At 43.0% G+C, this 17,216-nt stretch overlaps 1 protein-coding gene across 1 annotated transcript in view; it reads right to left on the reverse strand.

Annotated features, from left to right (window-relative positions):
• macf1a (microtubule actin crosslinking factor 1a) overlaps window positions 1–17,216 on the reverse strand; it is a 226,973-nt gene that overhangs the window by 109,038 nt on the left and 100,719 nt on the right. The window contains exons 4-6 of the mRNA XM_073482905.1: window positions 16,769–16,858; window positions 14,133–14,210; window positions 12,396–12,488 (exon numbers count right to left, since the gene is read on the reverse strand). Coding sequence (XP_073339006.1) covers window positions 12,396–12,488; window positions 14,133–14,210; window positions 16,769–16,858 — 261 coding nt within the window. The remainder of the gene's footprint in view (window positions 1–12,395; window positions 12,489–14,132; window positions 14,211–16,768; window positions 16,859–17,216) is intronic.

The raw sequence follows: 17,216 nt of genomic DNA on the forward strand, positions 1-17,216 counted from the left end.
TCCACACATCCCTCTCTTGACACAGGAACACACACAAGACAGCAGTATTGATTATTACTGCCCGTTTAAAAACCCTCTTAAGCAGGGAACTCTGGGGATCTACAGTATCACTGTATGTGTATTCTCATGACTCAGCAACTGTGCATCAAGTGAGACATGCAGCACTAAACACAAGCTGACATGACATCAGCTGCTGTTCTGCACAACCATACTGTACAGCGTTTATAATGTGGAGGGGAACTAAACTATCTGTGGCAGCTGTCGTGAAAAGCACCCGTTCATCTGCTGTATCACTGCAGTGGCTGCAGCAGCCTTTTCATTTTCAAGGTGAAAGAGGGCTGAAGAGCTGTAAGCTAGCACACAAACTCTCTCTCAGATTCTTTCAAGTGAGCCCCGAACATGTTCTGCAACCTAAATATGAACATGTCCTGTGCAAAGACAAAAAGGTCCACAATCTTGTGGTTATGATAAACTGAGTCATGCCCTTAAGTCAAAACACTACATATTTATCAGCTTAGAAGCCTCTGTCATCTCTGATTGAATGCTGATGGATTCATTTCTTGCTAATTGTTATAAATTGACAAAAAGAGAGAGGAAGAACAAAGAAACCCTTGCAGTTTGACTTTTATTATTCAATAGATATCAACAAGAATAAAAATAACTTGGTAGAGTCACAAAGCACTGCACCATAGCTGTTTTTTTTTAATACAAAAGGGCTTAAAGATAGCTTTTACTTTTATATGTAATAAAGTAATGTCCTTACAGGTATGACTGTTATCTCCAGAGCCATTTTTTGCCATGCAAAATGTGCCTGTAGCACCGTGTATCAAATACCAAAAGCTGACGATAACTGTCTTGTAAGATTAAGATTCTTGTTTACTTATTATTTGTTTAGATACTTCTTGATTGAAAGTTTTAGTTTAGTATTTCATCATGGCAAAGTTAATCTGAGGAAAGAACATTTAACATCTGAAAAGTCTGGGTTGTTTGGTTCATTGTTACAAGGTTTTTGTGTTTCTATTTCTCATGGATTGAGCCCTATTGTCCGGCAGCAAACTGTGCAAAATATGTTGATAAATAAACAAATGTAACGTATAAAGATGACATTGTAAAAATCACCAACAGAATATGAACCCATCTCACCCTTCTATTTTCCCCCCAAGTAACCTTTTTTCAAGCAAACCCACCAGAGTGAGACAAACACAGACAGAAGCACATAGTTATATTGTTTGCTATTTAAGTGGTAGGAAATGACAAGTTTCAGTTTGGAACAAGAGGAAACCCTGTCATTTGAAGCAATGACCCTTTTCTCACACTCACACACTCTCTCACACACACACACACACACACACACACACACACACACATACACATACACACACACAGCACCCGGCCTGTCTGTCTCTCACACTCCGACAGATGTCTGGACGAGTTTGTGTTGCTTGGGAAGATAACAAGCCAAGGAAGGAGATGCCAGAGAAGAAAAAGAGAGAGGGAGGGAAGAAGGATACTGGGGAGGACGGATGGAGAGACAGTCTGTGCTGCGTTGATTAGACTCTGGGGACAAAGACGGAAAGAATGGAGATGGGCATAGTGCCTTTCAAGAGCTGATAACATACACACATATAACCCTTCATGACCACAAACACTGTGCACAAATGACAACAAAGGCACCCTTCAAAAAGCCACACTCAAACAAATTGTTTCGAGTTGTGAATGCCTCTCTGTAGCACTTTAGACCACTGGTTTGAAAAATGGGGTCCAGAGACAACCACGTTTGCAGGTTGCACAACAAAATCAAGAGAAGTTTCATGTCACTAATGTTATATTTCCTGCAAATAACAAATGGTTAAGTAGAAGAATAAGAAGAATAACTTCTAAATGTGATTCTTGTGATCATATTCTCATTCCCAAAACATTATTTAACTCCTATGGAACAAAGTATTTTAAGAATTGCACTCAGTTGCTACTCCTGGTTTTTTCTGGAGTCCTAAAAGTGAAATATTATCTGTCTAGGAGCAGGAGAAATCAGAATAGAGCAGCAACTAACAATTATATCCAGTGTGGATTAATCTGCCAAATATTTTAGTCTATACAAAACTCAGAAGATTGTAAAAAAAAATTGTTGAATCAAATGGTTCACACATTTTGTCCTCACAGCCAGCTAAGAAAAATGCTCTGAGACCCGGCACCGAGGTGTCATTATGGAACCCACTGATTTTCTTTCATAGTCCCAGCCTACTCTACCTCTGATTGGCTTAACCTGATATCCTCACCATAACCCTAATCAATCTCACTCCTCATCCCTAAATCTAATCAACACAACCAAAGAAGGCAACCAATCATAGGGGCAGGTCATAGCAAGAAAAGCAGAACTGGTCAGTGGCCCAGGGGTTGGGAACCTCTGGATTATTAAAGTAATTATAGTAACACTCTTTAAGACGGAAGATGAATTGATGCGTGGAGACAGGACAGACATAGAGGTAAGTAGAATGTGTACCTGTGGCAGGTATTTTACAGTCACCTGTGTCTGCACTGACAGGGGACTCTCCATCATGGAGTCCAGTCTCTCTGAGGAGCTACTGGTCAGCCCTCCCCAGTCTGTCTGACTGGGAGTTGTGCCTGCTGTTTCCGGAGAAGTCAGTGGCAGGTCACTGGCGTAGCCTGACTCCAAAAGAGAAGACTGCTCTAGAGCACGACCTGGTGTATCCAAGTTAAATCCCTTGATAACCATAGTCTCCTGAATCCGCATTTGGTTAGAGGACATGGGGAAATCCACTGCAGACATGCCAGCTTTACCTTTGTCCACTTCAGACAGTTGGACTTTGAGAATATTCCCTGTGACTGGAGAAGGGGCAGTTGGCTCTCTGTACACATCTACCTCACTGTCACTTTCGCCCCTCCATACTGGAGAGCCAAAATCACTGGGGTACACTGTCCTCACCACGCACAGTTTACCATCCACCTCACGGATATGGACCACACCTTTGCGCTCTCTCCCTGAAGGTGTCCGCTCCACTCGTAAAGTCCCTTCTGGTCCTCCTTTAGCGCCCTCATCCACCTTTTCCTCTCTCTCCACCCTCCCCTTGTCCTTTTTCTCCTTCTTTTGTCGGAGTATCCAAGGTTTCTCTAGGACCCCTTGGACTTTCTCCCTAACACGGCACACTCTCCCTCCACCTGGAGTGGTGCTGCCCAGGGCTGGGGCCGTGTTGACTGGCGTGGTGGTTGTGGTTTGGCTTGGGATGCTGGAGACATCTATGATGGCACTAACAGTGTCTTCCTCCCCCGGAAGGCAGAAAACCCCTCTCCAGGCTGGGCTGGGCTTGGGGGACACTTCAAGTAGTCTGCTGCCTAAAAGTCCCCCTACATTGGCACTCAGTGAGCCAGGGGAAAGGGTATTGCTATGTGAATGAATCAACTTGCTATCAGGCACTGTTATGAGAGTCTGAGCTCTGCTGCTAAAATCTGAGTCTGCTGTTTCTATCACTGCAACCTTTTCGTCATCATCTTCATCCTCTTCCTCTCTTTCATCTGGCTCATGGCTTCTTCGTCGCTCACAGTCATCCAGGTCTAACTCTCCTTTCCTGTTCTTCTTGCCCTTGTGCTTACGTCTGAAACGGAGGCGCTTCTTTGGTGAAAGCGGAGGGGCTCCTCTGAGTTGCCCCTCCTGAGGAGGCCGGACACAACCCATGGAGTTCCCCATGTTTTTGATGGTGACAGAGAACAGTGTGTAAAAATAAAATCACGGCAGATACAGGCGATTAATCCATCAGAAAGTCCAAATTAATGTTCATTCAGGTTTGAACATTTATTCCAGTTATTTCAGAGCAAAATCACATCCTTATAAAAAGGGAAACACTAGAGAGGAAATGTTCAGATTGGCTGGCAAGTGACTGAAAGCTCCCTTGTTAATCTGACACCTGTGAGTAGTGTGAAGTTAGGAAGAGCAGGTTTTATTTCCATTTTCCATTGCACCATCTTAAATACAACCCAGTGAATAAGAAGATGGATGGTAGGAGCTGTCACAGGAAAGAGGGAACGTTTCCTCAGGCAGTTATTGGTTCAGTCACGAGGCTGATGTATCACGGCTCCCCCTTGTCCTTCTTTTTTCCTTCACCTCACCTGACTTGGATTCAGGCAGTGCACTGGCCAGCCCTGCTCTCTCCAAGGGACCTGCTCTTTAACAGTGTTTGTAAATGTGCAGGCAGCCGGCTGATTTTCTGTTTCCTTGATCCCAAAAGACTTGTGGTTGCAGTCAAGGACATGAGGACACAGTTATGCCAGCAGAGCCGCATGTGGGAGGAAAATAAATTCGTATAGGGTCGTGTCTGATTTATCACCGGGCTTTTGACAGGTGAGCGCTTACCTGGCGTAAGGCAGTGTGTCAGGCAGGATGATGAGTGTGGGAGAGAGAAAAATATAGTGCAGTCCGGTGTTATTCAGCCCATTAGTGAAGCTCCAGCTGCTTCACACACACTGCATGTGTGTGTGACATGAGAACGAAGTGTGAAAGTCTGGGTGTGTGCAGTACTTACTGCAGGATTTCTGGGAGTGCTGGAATCAGAAGCAGTCTCAACTAACTTCTCTATTCAATGCCATAATTCCCTCGGAGATGAGAGGTGACTGCTACTCAGTTTGAGAAAAACAACGCCATTGTCTGCTGCAATTCCATTCAGGTTCAGATTCCTCCTTCAATCCTCCAAACCACGAACAAAGTGATGTTAAGATTTGTTGTCAGTTCCAAGTGCCGGTGTAATCCAAGAGCTCTATCTACACACAGATCTAACAGCCATCTAAGGTCATGAATTAATGATGCCTCCCTCCTGCTGTGGTAATGTTATTGCAGTGCAAGAGGAGAGAAGTAAGATCTGTGATGCAAGTCGGCCACAAAACAGAGATCGGTAGGAATCCTATCTGTCACGGTACTCGTAGTGGAAGTAGTATTAACGGTGATGCTGTCGATACATCCTGTAGTAACGGCGAGCTTGGTGTCTCATTCTGCCGAGGTAGCACAGTATCCAGATTGGTTGTGGGTGAGAGAGAGTGTGCAGTCAGCCAATGCTGCCACAGATTGCTGAAAGATTCAGCCAATACTCTGACAGCTTGTTAAATACTCAATCAGAGCATCGGCTTCCCGCCCCGTTGCTTCTCCTCGTCATCCTCCTACGATTTATCCTGCTCATTGAGCTTTTGTCTCGTGAGATGTGTCAATCCTTCCTGCTTGTGTGTGTTCCCACTCTTAAGGGACCGTTGTTGTCAATATGTTGGAATCCAAAATCACTTGCATTTATTTCTCCCATTTATCGGATTGGCAGGAGAGTGCACAGTCTTTACAATGATCATCTACGGCAGCCAGATACCTGTGGAATCAACTCGTAGTCCAGAAACCCACAAAATGCAGCTGTGCGCCTTAGTAGGGTGCCGGTATGAATATGGAGGCAGCTGAACACAGACAGACTCCACCTTAAGCTCCCCAGACAGCTTAGCATAACATGCCTCTCTCCTGGATACCAGTCTAAAGATTCCCCCCACCTCGATGTCAGACTCCCTGAGGACCAGAGTTGGCGAAGAATTATGTTGCAGTACTGTCCAATCATAAACCTCCTGTGTCCTGCTGTCAGTCTGCCAGTTACTCAGGCAAGCTTCCCCTTCATCAGGTGGTGCAGTGCGACGATGCAATAGCCTCACAAAATCCAGAGTTTGCAGGAGGTGGGGGTACTTAGCCTATGTCCTATGTTGAAACACAGCAGACTGGAGAAAAAGGCTTTCGCGCCGTTTCTCCTCTCTTGTGCCTTTTTTGTGTCTTAATAACTCTGCACGTCCCCTAGATCTGATTAGGAAGAGGCATCTGGGGTAGGAGCTGGAACTGGACTCTGAGGCAGAAGAGGAGGAAGAAACTGGTCCTCTGTCGACTTAGCTCGGGTCTCGTCAAGATCCAGTTCTAGTAGCAGACCTACTTAAGGTACGGATGTGTATCTGGAACAGAGCCAAAGGGATTCAGTGTCCAGTGAAGGGCAGTCCTGAACTCCACACAGCACAGCGGCAGAGGTTAGGACGAAAGGGTCCGCACTCCATATCCCCTTAAATAACAAAGACGTGCATAGAGTAAAAACAGGAACACAGGGCGTCTCCAGCTAAAAGCAAGCCGTGGCTCCGTCAGACAAGCATGGCTGGATTGATCCGATTGATACGGTGGGGGCTGGAGAAACAGCAAGTGTGTGGCAGTCCAGGAGAGAGTATGAGTGTGTATGTGAGCCTGCGAGGTTGGGCGGTCCCCTGGTCAGCTGTGTGAGCCCTTCTGCATACGTGTCCACGAGTGTGTCTTGTCCTGCTGTGCGTTTGTGTTTTGAGGCCTGCTGATCGGGAGAAGCCAGGAGCTCCAGTGACAGCAGGCAGCCTGGACTCGTCTCTCCCTCGGCTGGCTTCACTCCTCTGCTATATCCCTTGCACGCAGACGCCGGCAGAGGGAGAGAAAAGCTTTTATCTCCCGGCTGCTGCAGCTTCACACTCTCTTCTGCTCAATCCCTCACTCTCTCAATCCACCCCTCCCTTCTTGGCTCCCTCCTCCTATCCGCTTCCTCGTTACTCCTGCCTCTCTCTCTCTCTCTCTCTCTCTCTCTCTCTTGGCTGTTAGTGAGCAGTTTTCTATGCCACAAACACACACGCACACATACACACACACACACACACACACACACACTTGACCCAAAAGCGTCCCTGAATGACAGCCTGCAACAGGGACGGAGAGAAAACAGCAAGGAGGGGAGAAATCAAATCAAAATCAGACTGTTGCGTCTCTGCAACATAAATGAGAAGAGGGTAAGCACTTCAATCTGTTTTGGTCTCACTCGCTTTCCATCTCTTCCTTTCAATCTTCAATCTGTCCATCTACAGGTTATGAAAGGCTCTGGGGTGAAAAGGAGAGGAGCAGGGAGACGGAAGGAGAGATGAAAGAGATTTGAGGGAATTAAGAGAAAGTTGAAAAGGACAGGAGCAAGAAAATCAGGAAGGGATGATGGAGGCTGTGAAAGCATCAAGAGCACAAACAGGGAGGAAATAGGAGGCACACAGGTGTATGACACACACACACAAATTATAGCAGAAAAAAGATATGAGTCAATAGAAATGAGAGATTTTTCTATAAACTAAGCTTTCAATATCACTGGCTGGCTGGCTGTATCAGATCCCTGCAGGCAACATTTTTATTGGCAACATGGAATTTGCAGGATTTCTGCATCAGGGTGATGAGGAGCATGGAATCCACTGGATTAGCCCAAAATAGTCCTTTTCTATCTGATTATTAAAACATAGAAACAGTGTGTGCTATACTGAAATGAGTATTAATAGATGGATTCATTGTTTAAATCCTTTATGTCAAGAGAAATGTCAAACATTTTCAGGTTCCAGCTATTTAAATGTGACCATATTTTGCTTTTCTTTCTTTTTTAATTCTTCTTAAATTGTATCCTTGGGTTTTGGGCTGTTCACAGAAAACCAATAATCCCAGGAATTCATATTTTATCCATATTTCCCACACATTAAGGCATTCACATTTCACCGCATGTAAAAAAAAAACAAAGAGCACATATCTATTTCCGCTCATACAACACATACAGTCTTAAAGTCTCTATAGGCCACCACCCACCATCCCTTCACATAAGTTCACAGCTCATACATACTTGGGATCCTGTACACAAGCATCATGGCAATAACACTGCAGCAGAAGGGAATTCATCACCCAGTGGCACCAACACTGCAGATGTATGAACTCATGATACTTTGCATATGCAGTAAGGGGCTAATGTATGGCTATGTTTTCACCGAGACAGATATGGATGGAGACCACTAACAGGCGGCGCTCTCAAGTGGTCAAAGCGATGGTAATCCATCTTCTCTCATCAACCGAAAGCACATGAGAACACTCCACACAAACACACATGGAAAGGATTGAACCAATGGGAGAAAAGCACTAATCAAGTCCCAGAGGCTTTTATCCCTTCAGTGTGGCTACGCGTCATCATTAGCTGTCGTAATCAGATTGCAACATTCATCTCAACCACTGCATGTTGGACTTTCAGAAGCACTTTTGATCATATATTTAGTGGCTCTTTAGTCGATAATGTTCACTGAAACATAGTTATTTATCTTGAGATTTTAATTATCATAATTCAGGCTCCATCTGAACACAGAGGAGCTTTAAAAGGCTGAATCTTTAAGTTCTTTCATCCCAAAACTATTCTGGAGGGAAAATGTAAAAAAAAAATCTAAGTTAAGTCCCACAATTCTGACCATTGCGGAAAAAATAATTACCCTGACAAAAAGCACACTTCACTATGGCGCTGCATGTAGATTTTTCTGGCTTGAGTGCCGCACTGCTGTGTCCACGTAAAGAACAGCCAACAACTTATTATGCCATGTTCCTCAAGGTATTGCTTCCCCCAATTAACATGACAGAATATGAACAGTAGAAGTATAATGAACTCAAAGACCTATTGACCGAAAAGACCGATTTATATTACCCAAAGACCGATTTATATAACTGAACAAGATTGAACAAGTGATGACAAACGACTGAAAATAAAGTCACTGTACATCGACTTTTGTAGGCATTGTTACAGGTACGTTCATTAGCTTAATGGTTTGACTGTGACATCAGTATGTCTAAAAAAGGTTAAGTTAGGAGCTATCTAAGCACTGGATGTATGCTTAAACACCTGCACTTTCTTGGCATAGTGGTTCAGTGGAAAACAACATTCACTTAAGGGAATTGAATCACTTTAAAATGGGCATCTGCACTCGTCTACACGAAATCAGCTTTGACCGACATGGATGGTGATCGATTGATGCAATACAGGGTTAAATTACTACAAGGAACAACAGCAATAAAGTGACCCCACCAGCTGATTCTGCCTTGAAGCTGCTCAGAGAAACAGTGATGAATTTCTTCACCAGCTCAGAAATGAAATCACAAGTAATTAGCAGTGACGTACAGCTAGTTTATCCAATCACAGTCAGACACAGTGCAACAGGAGGAGGGCCCACAAACAGGGACGTCTCACACCGGGATAAACATACTGAGCTAGCTGGTGCCACCTAGCGGTTTGACTGAGTAACTACAGTCATGTTCAAATAGGGAGTAGTTGAACAATTAATGACAATAAGATTGATGAATTTCTATTATAGGGAGTGGGTGAAAACAGATAATAATCACAGCTATAGTAATCTTTGACAGTTACACTACTTGGCATTCAGGTTTGATCCCCAATTATGATGAAAATGTCAAATTATTAATGATATTAATCAAATCATTGTAATATTTTGAACAGTAGAACTTGGAAAAGGTGCTAGAAAGCTTTCTGCGTGATTTCACAAGCAGCATTAAAACGAAAGCTACTGTCACCATCCTGCAGAAAAGATTGATGTTTTCATTATATCTGCAGGAGGTATATGGAGAAAAAAACCTCTGTGTTTAAAGCTCTTTGGCTTCAGCAGGATTGCTGAGGAGGCAGGTTGTCAGAGCCAGCTGACGGAGTGATGTAACACTGAGCAGCCACCTCATCTGTAACTTGATGTGCCAGTGAAATAATGACTAACAACAGTTATAACCCAAATGAAAAATGATAGCTCACTGAGTGAGTTGCTATAATTAGCTGATGTACTGAGTCACTCATTGGCACATACACGTCCTGGTCACAAAGACCTGCAGGCTTGTTTCCAGAAATGACTTCTTCATCGTCATGATCATCAGACCACAGCGGCCGGTAGGACTAATGTGGAAATTATAGATTTCTCCACTGATTTGGGTCACATATTTCAGTAACAGTGGATATTTGTGTCACATTGACTCTGAATGAAACACAGCAAATAAAACTGCAGTGGCTGCATGATTAACTCTGCAGCGTTCTGCTGTAATACACTGTATAACTGAGAGATGTGACTAAGCACACGGTGTTCAATACACAGTAAAAACATGCATCTTTCACTATTACACTAATTTTCTCTAAAATTATTGTGTATTGCACTAAGACAGTTGTTTTCAAAGATTTTCAACAATGAGATTTGAATAAAAAGTAATTGAAAATGTGTCACCGTTAAAGGAGACGATTCATTTAACCTTGAGGATATAAGATTATCCCATTTAGAGTGTTTTTGCCGTGTTACTATGCATACAAGAGATGACATTGAATATAGAAACATTTGTGGCACATGTTGCTGATACAGCACCATGCATTTCCAGTAATAATCATTGAACCACAACCCACTGCAGGGACACAGAGCTCTGTGTGGCGGGAGTTTTCTCACTGCAGCTCTAATGTAAAACTGTCGTCATCTCCTGAACTCAGTGAACTCTGGAAACTCTAAAACTATTTGCTGCTCTGCAGGCCAATCCCCTCTTTCCACTTATTATTTTTCCATCCTTAATTTCTTCCCCCAGAACTTGTGCAGCTTGTTTCAGCCCTCTTCCCGCCTATTAACTTTGGGCTAGTCCTCAAGTCTTCCTCCTGCAACACGTCTTCCCTCCATCTCTCTCTCTCTCTCTGTAACACGATGTTCTGCTGAGTCATGCCCACTGAAATGGTTGCCAGGGTGTCGTGCACTACTGTTTCCATAGCAACCAGCTGGCAGTGTCACCTTGATGAGGGTCACATCGCAGCATGGTCTAGTGGTCAACCGTGGCAACTACAACTGGTTCATGACCTTATCCGAAATCAATGGGACTAAAAAGCAGTCTGTTCCAGCAACAAATAATACGGGAGAAAATGAGAAGCTGAGGAAGTTTTGGTCATTTTTAAAAGCCTTGCTATTAAGTTGCTTTTGTCTGTTAGATAGCTGTCACGCGTGACTTGGACCCAGCGGTGAAGCGAGTCCCGCTGTAATGATTTCAACAGAGTACAACACTGTCTGCAGGCTACAGCCATCCAGGAACATTTATTGGCAATTGCTCAACACAAGCATCAGAAAGGAAACACAACAGTTCGAATGACTGACTCTCCAGACTAAACAACTGCACTTAAGACAACACTTATTCCCTAGTTTCAGACATTTTTCTTTATTTAGAGCCTGCAGCTGAAAGCCATCTAAGTCTCTGACAAGCTTTTTTTTTCTTCTTTTATTGTGTAGCACTTTTACTTTTTACTTTATTTTAAGAATCATAAATAGTTGTCGTTAGTTTTAAGCCATAAAACCTTAAAACAAAATCTTTACGTGCATCTAGCAACTGCTAATCTGCTCATAACTTATACCCACAGTTTGTATACAACTGGAGTTTAACCCCTTATCTATATGGATGGTACAGTACGGTATATATCTTGTCAGATAATCAGAGTCTACATGGTGCAGTCCTTGCACACCAACTCCTGGACCAACTCCAAAGCTGCCAACATCCTGAGTTAACAAGGATTTATTCTCCATGGAGGACCACAAGCCCACAGGCGACATGGTTTTAAAGGGACGATTTCAGTAAAAGACGTGTATGCCTGATATACAGGAACAAACTGTAAATCCAGGATCAGGGTTTGAATGAAAGCCTAGAGATTGAACATGTTGTTCCCTGTGTGTGCTCTCTTTATGCCTGAGCTGTCCAACAGCCAAATTGAAGCCAGTGTCCTCATGGGACGTTTTTAAGGATGACTTCTTGTAAGGGCCCACTCAGAGGTGGTTTTATAACACAGACTCAGAACACCAACACAGATAGAACACTCAAAGTACTGTACACAAACTAACATGAGAAAAGTCTGCAGGTTTCTCTGACCTCAATGAGAGCAGCTGTCTGTACATTCTCACTGTAGACTGTGAAGTAAACCATAATATTGGCAGGAAACACTTAAGATTCAAGAGCGCTTCTTGCTCAGTGATTCCACCAAGGAACATGAACATACACAAACAAACTTTCTGTTTCCCAGTCAGTGGTGCAAAAAGCAACCTCCTCTGTTGCTTAAGTTAACACTGGTTTGCCAACACAGACACAGACACACACAGACACACACAGACACACACAGACACACACAGACACACACACACACACACACACACACACACACACACACAGCTCGGCTCGTTCTGGCAGTGATAATAACTGTAATGCCAACAGCTGGACAGAGATGCCATGAAATACAGTCCACATTTGGAGCAATTTGTTTCCATTTCAGTCCATTTAAAAACCAGATTGTATCGCAGCAGTAATGATCTGGGCCATAACTCAATTATTACATTATCAATTAGAGGTATTATTTCATTAAGAGCTGGATATAAGAACCTTCAGCTGCCCATTAAGCTTCCAATGAAGAATTCGAGAAGATATGTACATGCTGGTTTGACTGAAATAAACATTAATTGAGTCAAAAACAGGAAACACATAGCCAGAAGCTACAGAACAGCATGTGAAGCGCACAGACCTGGAAGTGAAGGATGATGGTCCAGATGAGACCTAATGTCAGCTTGGGGTTCCCGTCTGTGATGTCATCATTCCTTATGTTCACAAGTTTGACCTAGAAAAAGGGGAAATATACGATTTTTTGTTTAGTTTCCTGACAAAATACAAGCAAAGAATTCAGTTTTAGTCGCTATTACACTCTCAAAAGCACCAAAATGGACAAATGAGAAGAAAACACGCAAGTCGTCTTCATTTCTGCATGTTAAGGATGAAAAATGAACTCTACTCCAAATATCCGACCCATTATGTGTAAGAGACTCTCACTCTCGTTATATCTTGTAGCTTGGGTTTAACCAGCCACCAAGGCTGTCTAATTAGGCCTGCAATGAAACTCAGAGAGGATTCAGAGGAACAAGAGGTCAGTCCTCCGCCACTGCTGTCTCCAAGGAACGCAACCAGAGAGACACAATTTAAGAAAGATGTGTTCTTGAGAGGTATATAAGACATACATGAGGTGTCTTAAGTGAGAGAAAGAGCTGCAGTTTGCGAGTAAACGAAGAAGTGCAGAGTAAGTGTGTAAGAGATTAATTCATGACAGCAAGAGCAGGCGAGAGGGAACAATGAAAGATGCAATATCTGCCCAATACTGCAGATACAGGAAGGATGTACAATAAGGTGCTACTGTTTGAGAACAGCCATCTCTCTCTCAGCCAATTTTAGACATATTCAGTAAAATGTTTGGTACATTTATATAGATTTAGAGGATTAGCATTACAAGAAAATGCAGCTCTGTCCACTGCACCAAAAGGCTGAAACAGCCCCGTCTGAGGATGGAAAGTATTTGCGATCACTCATTTGCAGACTTTGTAGAATTTGCTGCACAGGATTAAAAATAAGAACCAGGAACTTTAAACTAGATAAAGGTGTTTATTCACAGCAGCCATGTTTGGAGAAGCTTGCAAATAGTTTTCAAGCAACTTTTGCTGACAGATGCTGACATTGACTGTAATGGTGAGCAATTCCTAATACCTGGAAATCCTAACACAACAAAGTGCTTTTTCACAACAAGGACCCCTAAACTGACACAAATTACACAAATTACACAACAGACCCCCATTTGATAAAATCTTTTTAATCTAATTGTCCCCCCCGCTGGTAGGATTTTTGATTGTAGATGTTTAATTACAGAAAGTGCATGAAACTCATGACCAAAATTTGTCATACATTCTGTCATTGTCATATTTATGGATATAGTACCACTGAACTACAGCATGGGTACACGCCAGACTGGAATAATACTTATAATATTATATATTTCTAATTATCCAAAATCCTTGTGGGTAATACACAAAGTAAGTCGATAAAAAGCACAAACCTCCATCACGTTTGTCTTAATTTACAGATTGCAGCCACAGGTCTGGAACAATATTTGGTTTGACTCCTCTGACTCATCTCATGGGATTATAAATAAGCAAAACTGTCAACTGTTTACTCAGTTAATAAGCTGCTTGCTTGCAGACTCTTGTTGGCAGGCAACAGAGAAATATGATCCTATTCAAGCATGTAAATACAACAACCAAACTAAGAAGGGAGACCATCAGATGCTTCATGAAGATATACAGTTAAGAGAGCATTTTGATGAGACACAACCAAAGGATTTATGTTCTTATTACTCATATTGTTAGCGCTCCACATCATTCTGGACACTGAAGCATGTGATATTAATACCCATGTTATGTTACTTTGTCTGTGTGCATACCTGTCTCTGTTTGAGGAAGTCCAGCGCTATTTGGACATTCTGTAGTCGATGAAATCTCATTCGCCCTTTTTCTCTGGGCTGGAAAGAAAAGAAATGAGAAAGAATTATAAGGAAAGTCAAGTAATGATTATCAACTCAGTAGTTTTTAGTGATACAAACGCAAGAGGCAGCAGTGAGTGAGCAAATAAAGCTGAATTCAATCCACAGTGCAGTGAAGTAAAAACTCAGCATGGTTGTATTGACAAGACATGGTCCTCAAGGGGGCGCTGTCTTCAACAGGAGCTGTTAAAGACATGCCAGAACTCAGGAGCACATGAGACCCAAACCATGCTTCTTTAAAATGAAAAATGCAAACTTCATATCACACCGTTTTTCTCATTTTATTGATTCAACATTGAATTTTCATAAACAGACACCCAGTTTACAGTTTAGAGGGAAGAAAGGTTTAGTGTAAGAGAAAGAAAGAGAGAAAACACACACACACACACACACATAAAAACATCCTAAACACACGCTTGCTGCAAAGAAAACATGAGTGCAGGATGCAGATGTGGGTTCACACGGTGCTGGTAAAGAGAAGGTTCACTCAGGATTAGTCATCACATCAAAAAATACTGAGGAGAGGAGAGGAGAGGAGAGGAGAGGAGAGGAGAGGAGAGGAGAGGAGAGGAGAGGAGAGGAGAGGAGAGGAGAGGAGAGGAGAGGAGAGGAGAGGAGATGAGAGGAGAGGAGAGGAGAGGAGAGGAGAGAGGGTGGTGTATGTGTTTATGGGTGTAAGCTTTTAATTTATTTACACTGACACACGGTTTGTGCCATCTCATGTTTTCCTCCACGTGCACTGTTGTTGTTAGCCCACTCTACTGGATAACTGAATGTCTTAATGGGTCTAACAATCAATCTGAATAAAAACCAAGTCAATATGTGGCCTTTAAAATCAAATAACATAACAGTTTTTTATTAGTCAAACATCATAGCATCTCAAAACAGCAAATTCTGTTGCAAAAACCTTCAAGTGTTCACTCCCTGGCTGCTTTATTAGGTAAGATTTACTGCAATGTAATACAATACAACAACAACAGAATCATTACAAATTCTACATTTAGGAAGATTATGATGACACTGACAGAAAGGGATTAATTCAACTATATGTTTATTATTCAAGGTTGTGTTAGTGGTGTGTTGTACTGGACTGCATTACATTAAAATATGCTTCTATTATTCTCCCCCCTCAGGCTTGTATACGGGTGGACAAAACATTAGAAACACCTCTCAATATAATGCAGTCCGATTCAACACTACTGAAATCTACACCCTGAATAATACATGTAAAGTTACGTCACTACCTCTTTGACAGTGTCAATCAGAACTGAATGTTGTAAAGGTAGAATTCATGGCTGAGCTGTTGTATTAGATTGCATTTTCAAAAGGTGTGTCTAACTGTGTGTATGATGATACTTAAGCTACATTTTATCGCGCAATTCATGCAAAATAGTTGTAGAGCATTGTTGGGTGAAAACTTCAAATCTTTATGGAGCAAACTTTTCAGGAACTAAAAGACAAGTTGTTTTTGAAAGCTGGTGAACTTTAACTTTTCTGTCTGTTTGTAGAGGAACACACACTTAAAACTTCAAAAATAAGTAAACATCAAAACATTTGTTATGATGCTGTCACCCAACAGAAATGATTGCCTGTCGTGTCACACAGTAACACAGCATTGTATGGTGTCATGTACAGCCCGTATGCTGGTCAGAGATCAGTGGCACAGCACTCTCATGCAGCCCCACAGCTCCACCTATGGGCCAGAGGGTAAAGCTGAAGGGTCAAAGGTCAGAAGTGACACAGTGAGCAGTGGAGGGGGGAGAGGGTTTGATTCGAACATACTCCCTGAGCTCCTTCCTCCTCCTCATCCTCCACTCCCAGCAAGATGAGAGGAGGGGCCCGCGAGGCGTATGCCCTTTTCAATGAAGGGCCGCTCTTCTGTTGCTATGGTAACAGAAGGGTGGGAAATGGGAGACAGAAAGAGAGAGGAAGAGGAAGAAGAGATGTAGTATGAGACAGAGGACAGAATAAAAGAGGGTGGGAGCAGATCAAAGAAGGGACAAATATACCGTAACTGAAAATAAAAAATTAACACCTAAACACAAAGTCAGTTTAACTCTCACACACAGATCATTGTTCATGAAGGTGACAGTGTCAGAAAGAAGCAGTGTGTGCACCTAAGTAGACAAGAGTCAGCAGTCTGTCTCTGTTAGTCTACCTGTCTGCCACTAAACCAGCCTGCGTCACGTGGTGGCCTGCCTGTCTGTCAGAATTAGGACTAAGACTCTTACATCATCGTGTTGGCATGAGTCAGGACGCTGGAGCTCAAACTGATGCAATTCTGTTACTGACATGCTGGTGATAAAATGCCAGGTTGCTCAACTTTGCCATCAATAGTGTGTCAGCCTGGAGCAGAGAGTCACCTTGAGCTGGAAAAGTTTCATCTGAGACTATGAAGCTTTGAACTGGGGACGACAGGGTGTGTAATGGAGCAGAGTAGGAGTGCGTGATGGAAAATCTTACAAAGTGATAATAAATGACACAATAGTCATATGTTTGTGCAGGTGAGTGTGTGAGAGAGAAATATAAATCCATACCAGGGTGACTCCAGAGAGGACCTCGAGCAAGGAGATCAGGTTGTGTCCATCTCTCAGGTCCTCGTACAGGTCTGTGATGTGCTTCCTCACCTGAGAAAGGGAACGAAGGAGGCGAAAAAGGAAGGGAGAAGGTTGGGGGAAGGAGGAGGAATGAGGAGTGGAAAGGGAGAAACACACACCGAGAGAAAAATAAGTTAATTCCACACTCTAATCATCCCTGTGTTGACTCAACACTGCTGACATCTGCATCCCGATTGCCCCACAGCTGACAGGGCTGCTGACAGCGGTTGCCGGGCCAACAGAGACGAAGCACCAGCTGTGGCCTCTCGTCTCTGTTGCCATGACATCCCCTTCTATGACTGGGGTGGGGGCGGGTTGTCACCGCTGGCGACCGCTGCTGAAACTGTGACTCAGCAGCCTGATCAGCATCAGTGCTTTTTTTGGCAGA

This window comes from Pagrus major, chromosome 16 (assembly GCF_040436345.1).
Source record: "Pagrus major chromosome 16, Pma_NU_1.0".
Classification (NCBI taxonomy): domain Eukaryota; kingdom Metazoa; phylum Chordata; class Actinopteri; order Spariformes; family Sparidae; genus Pagrus; species Pagrus major.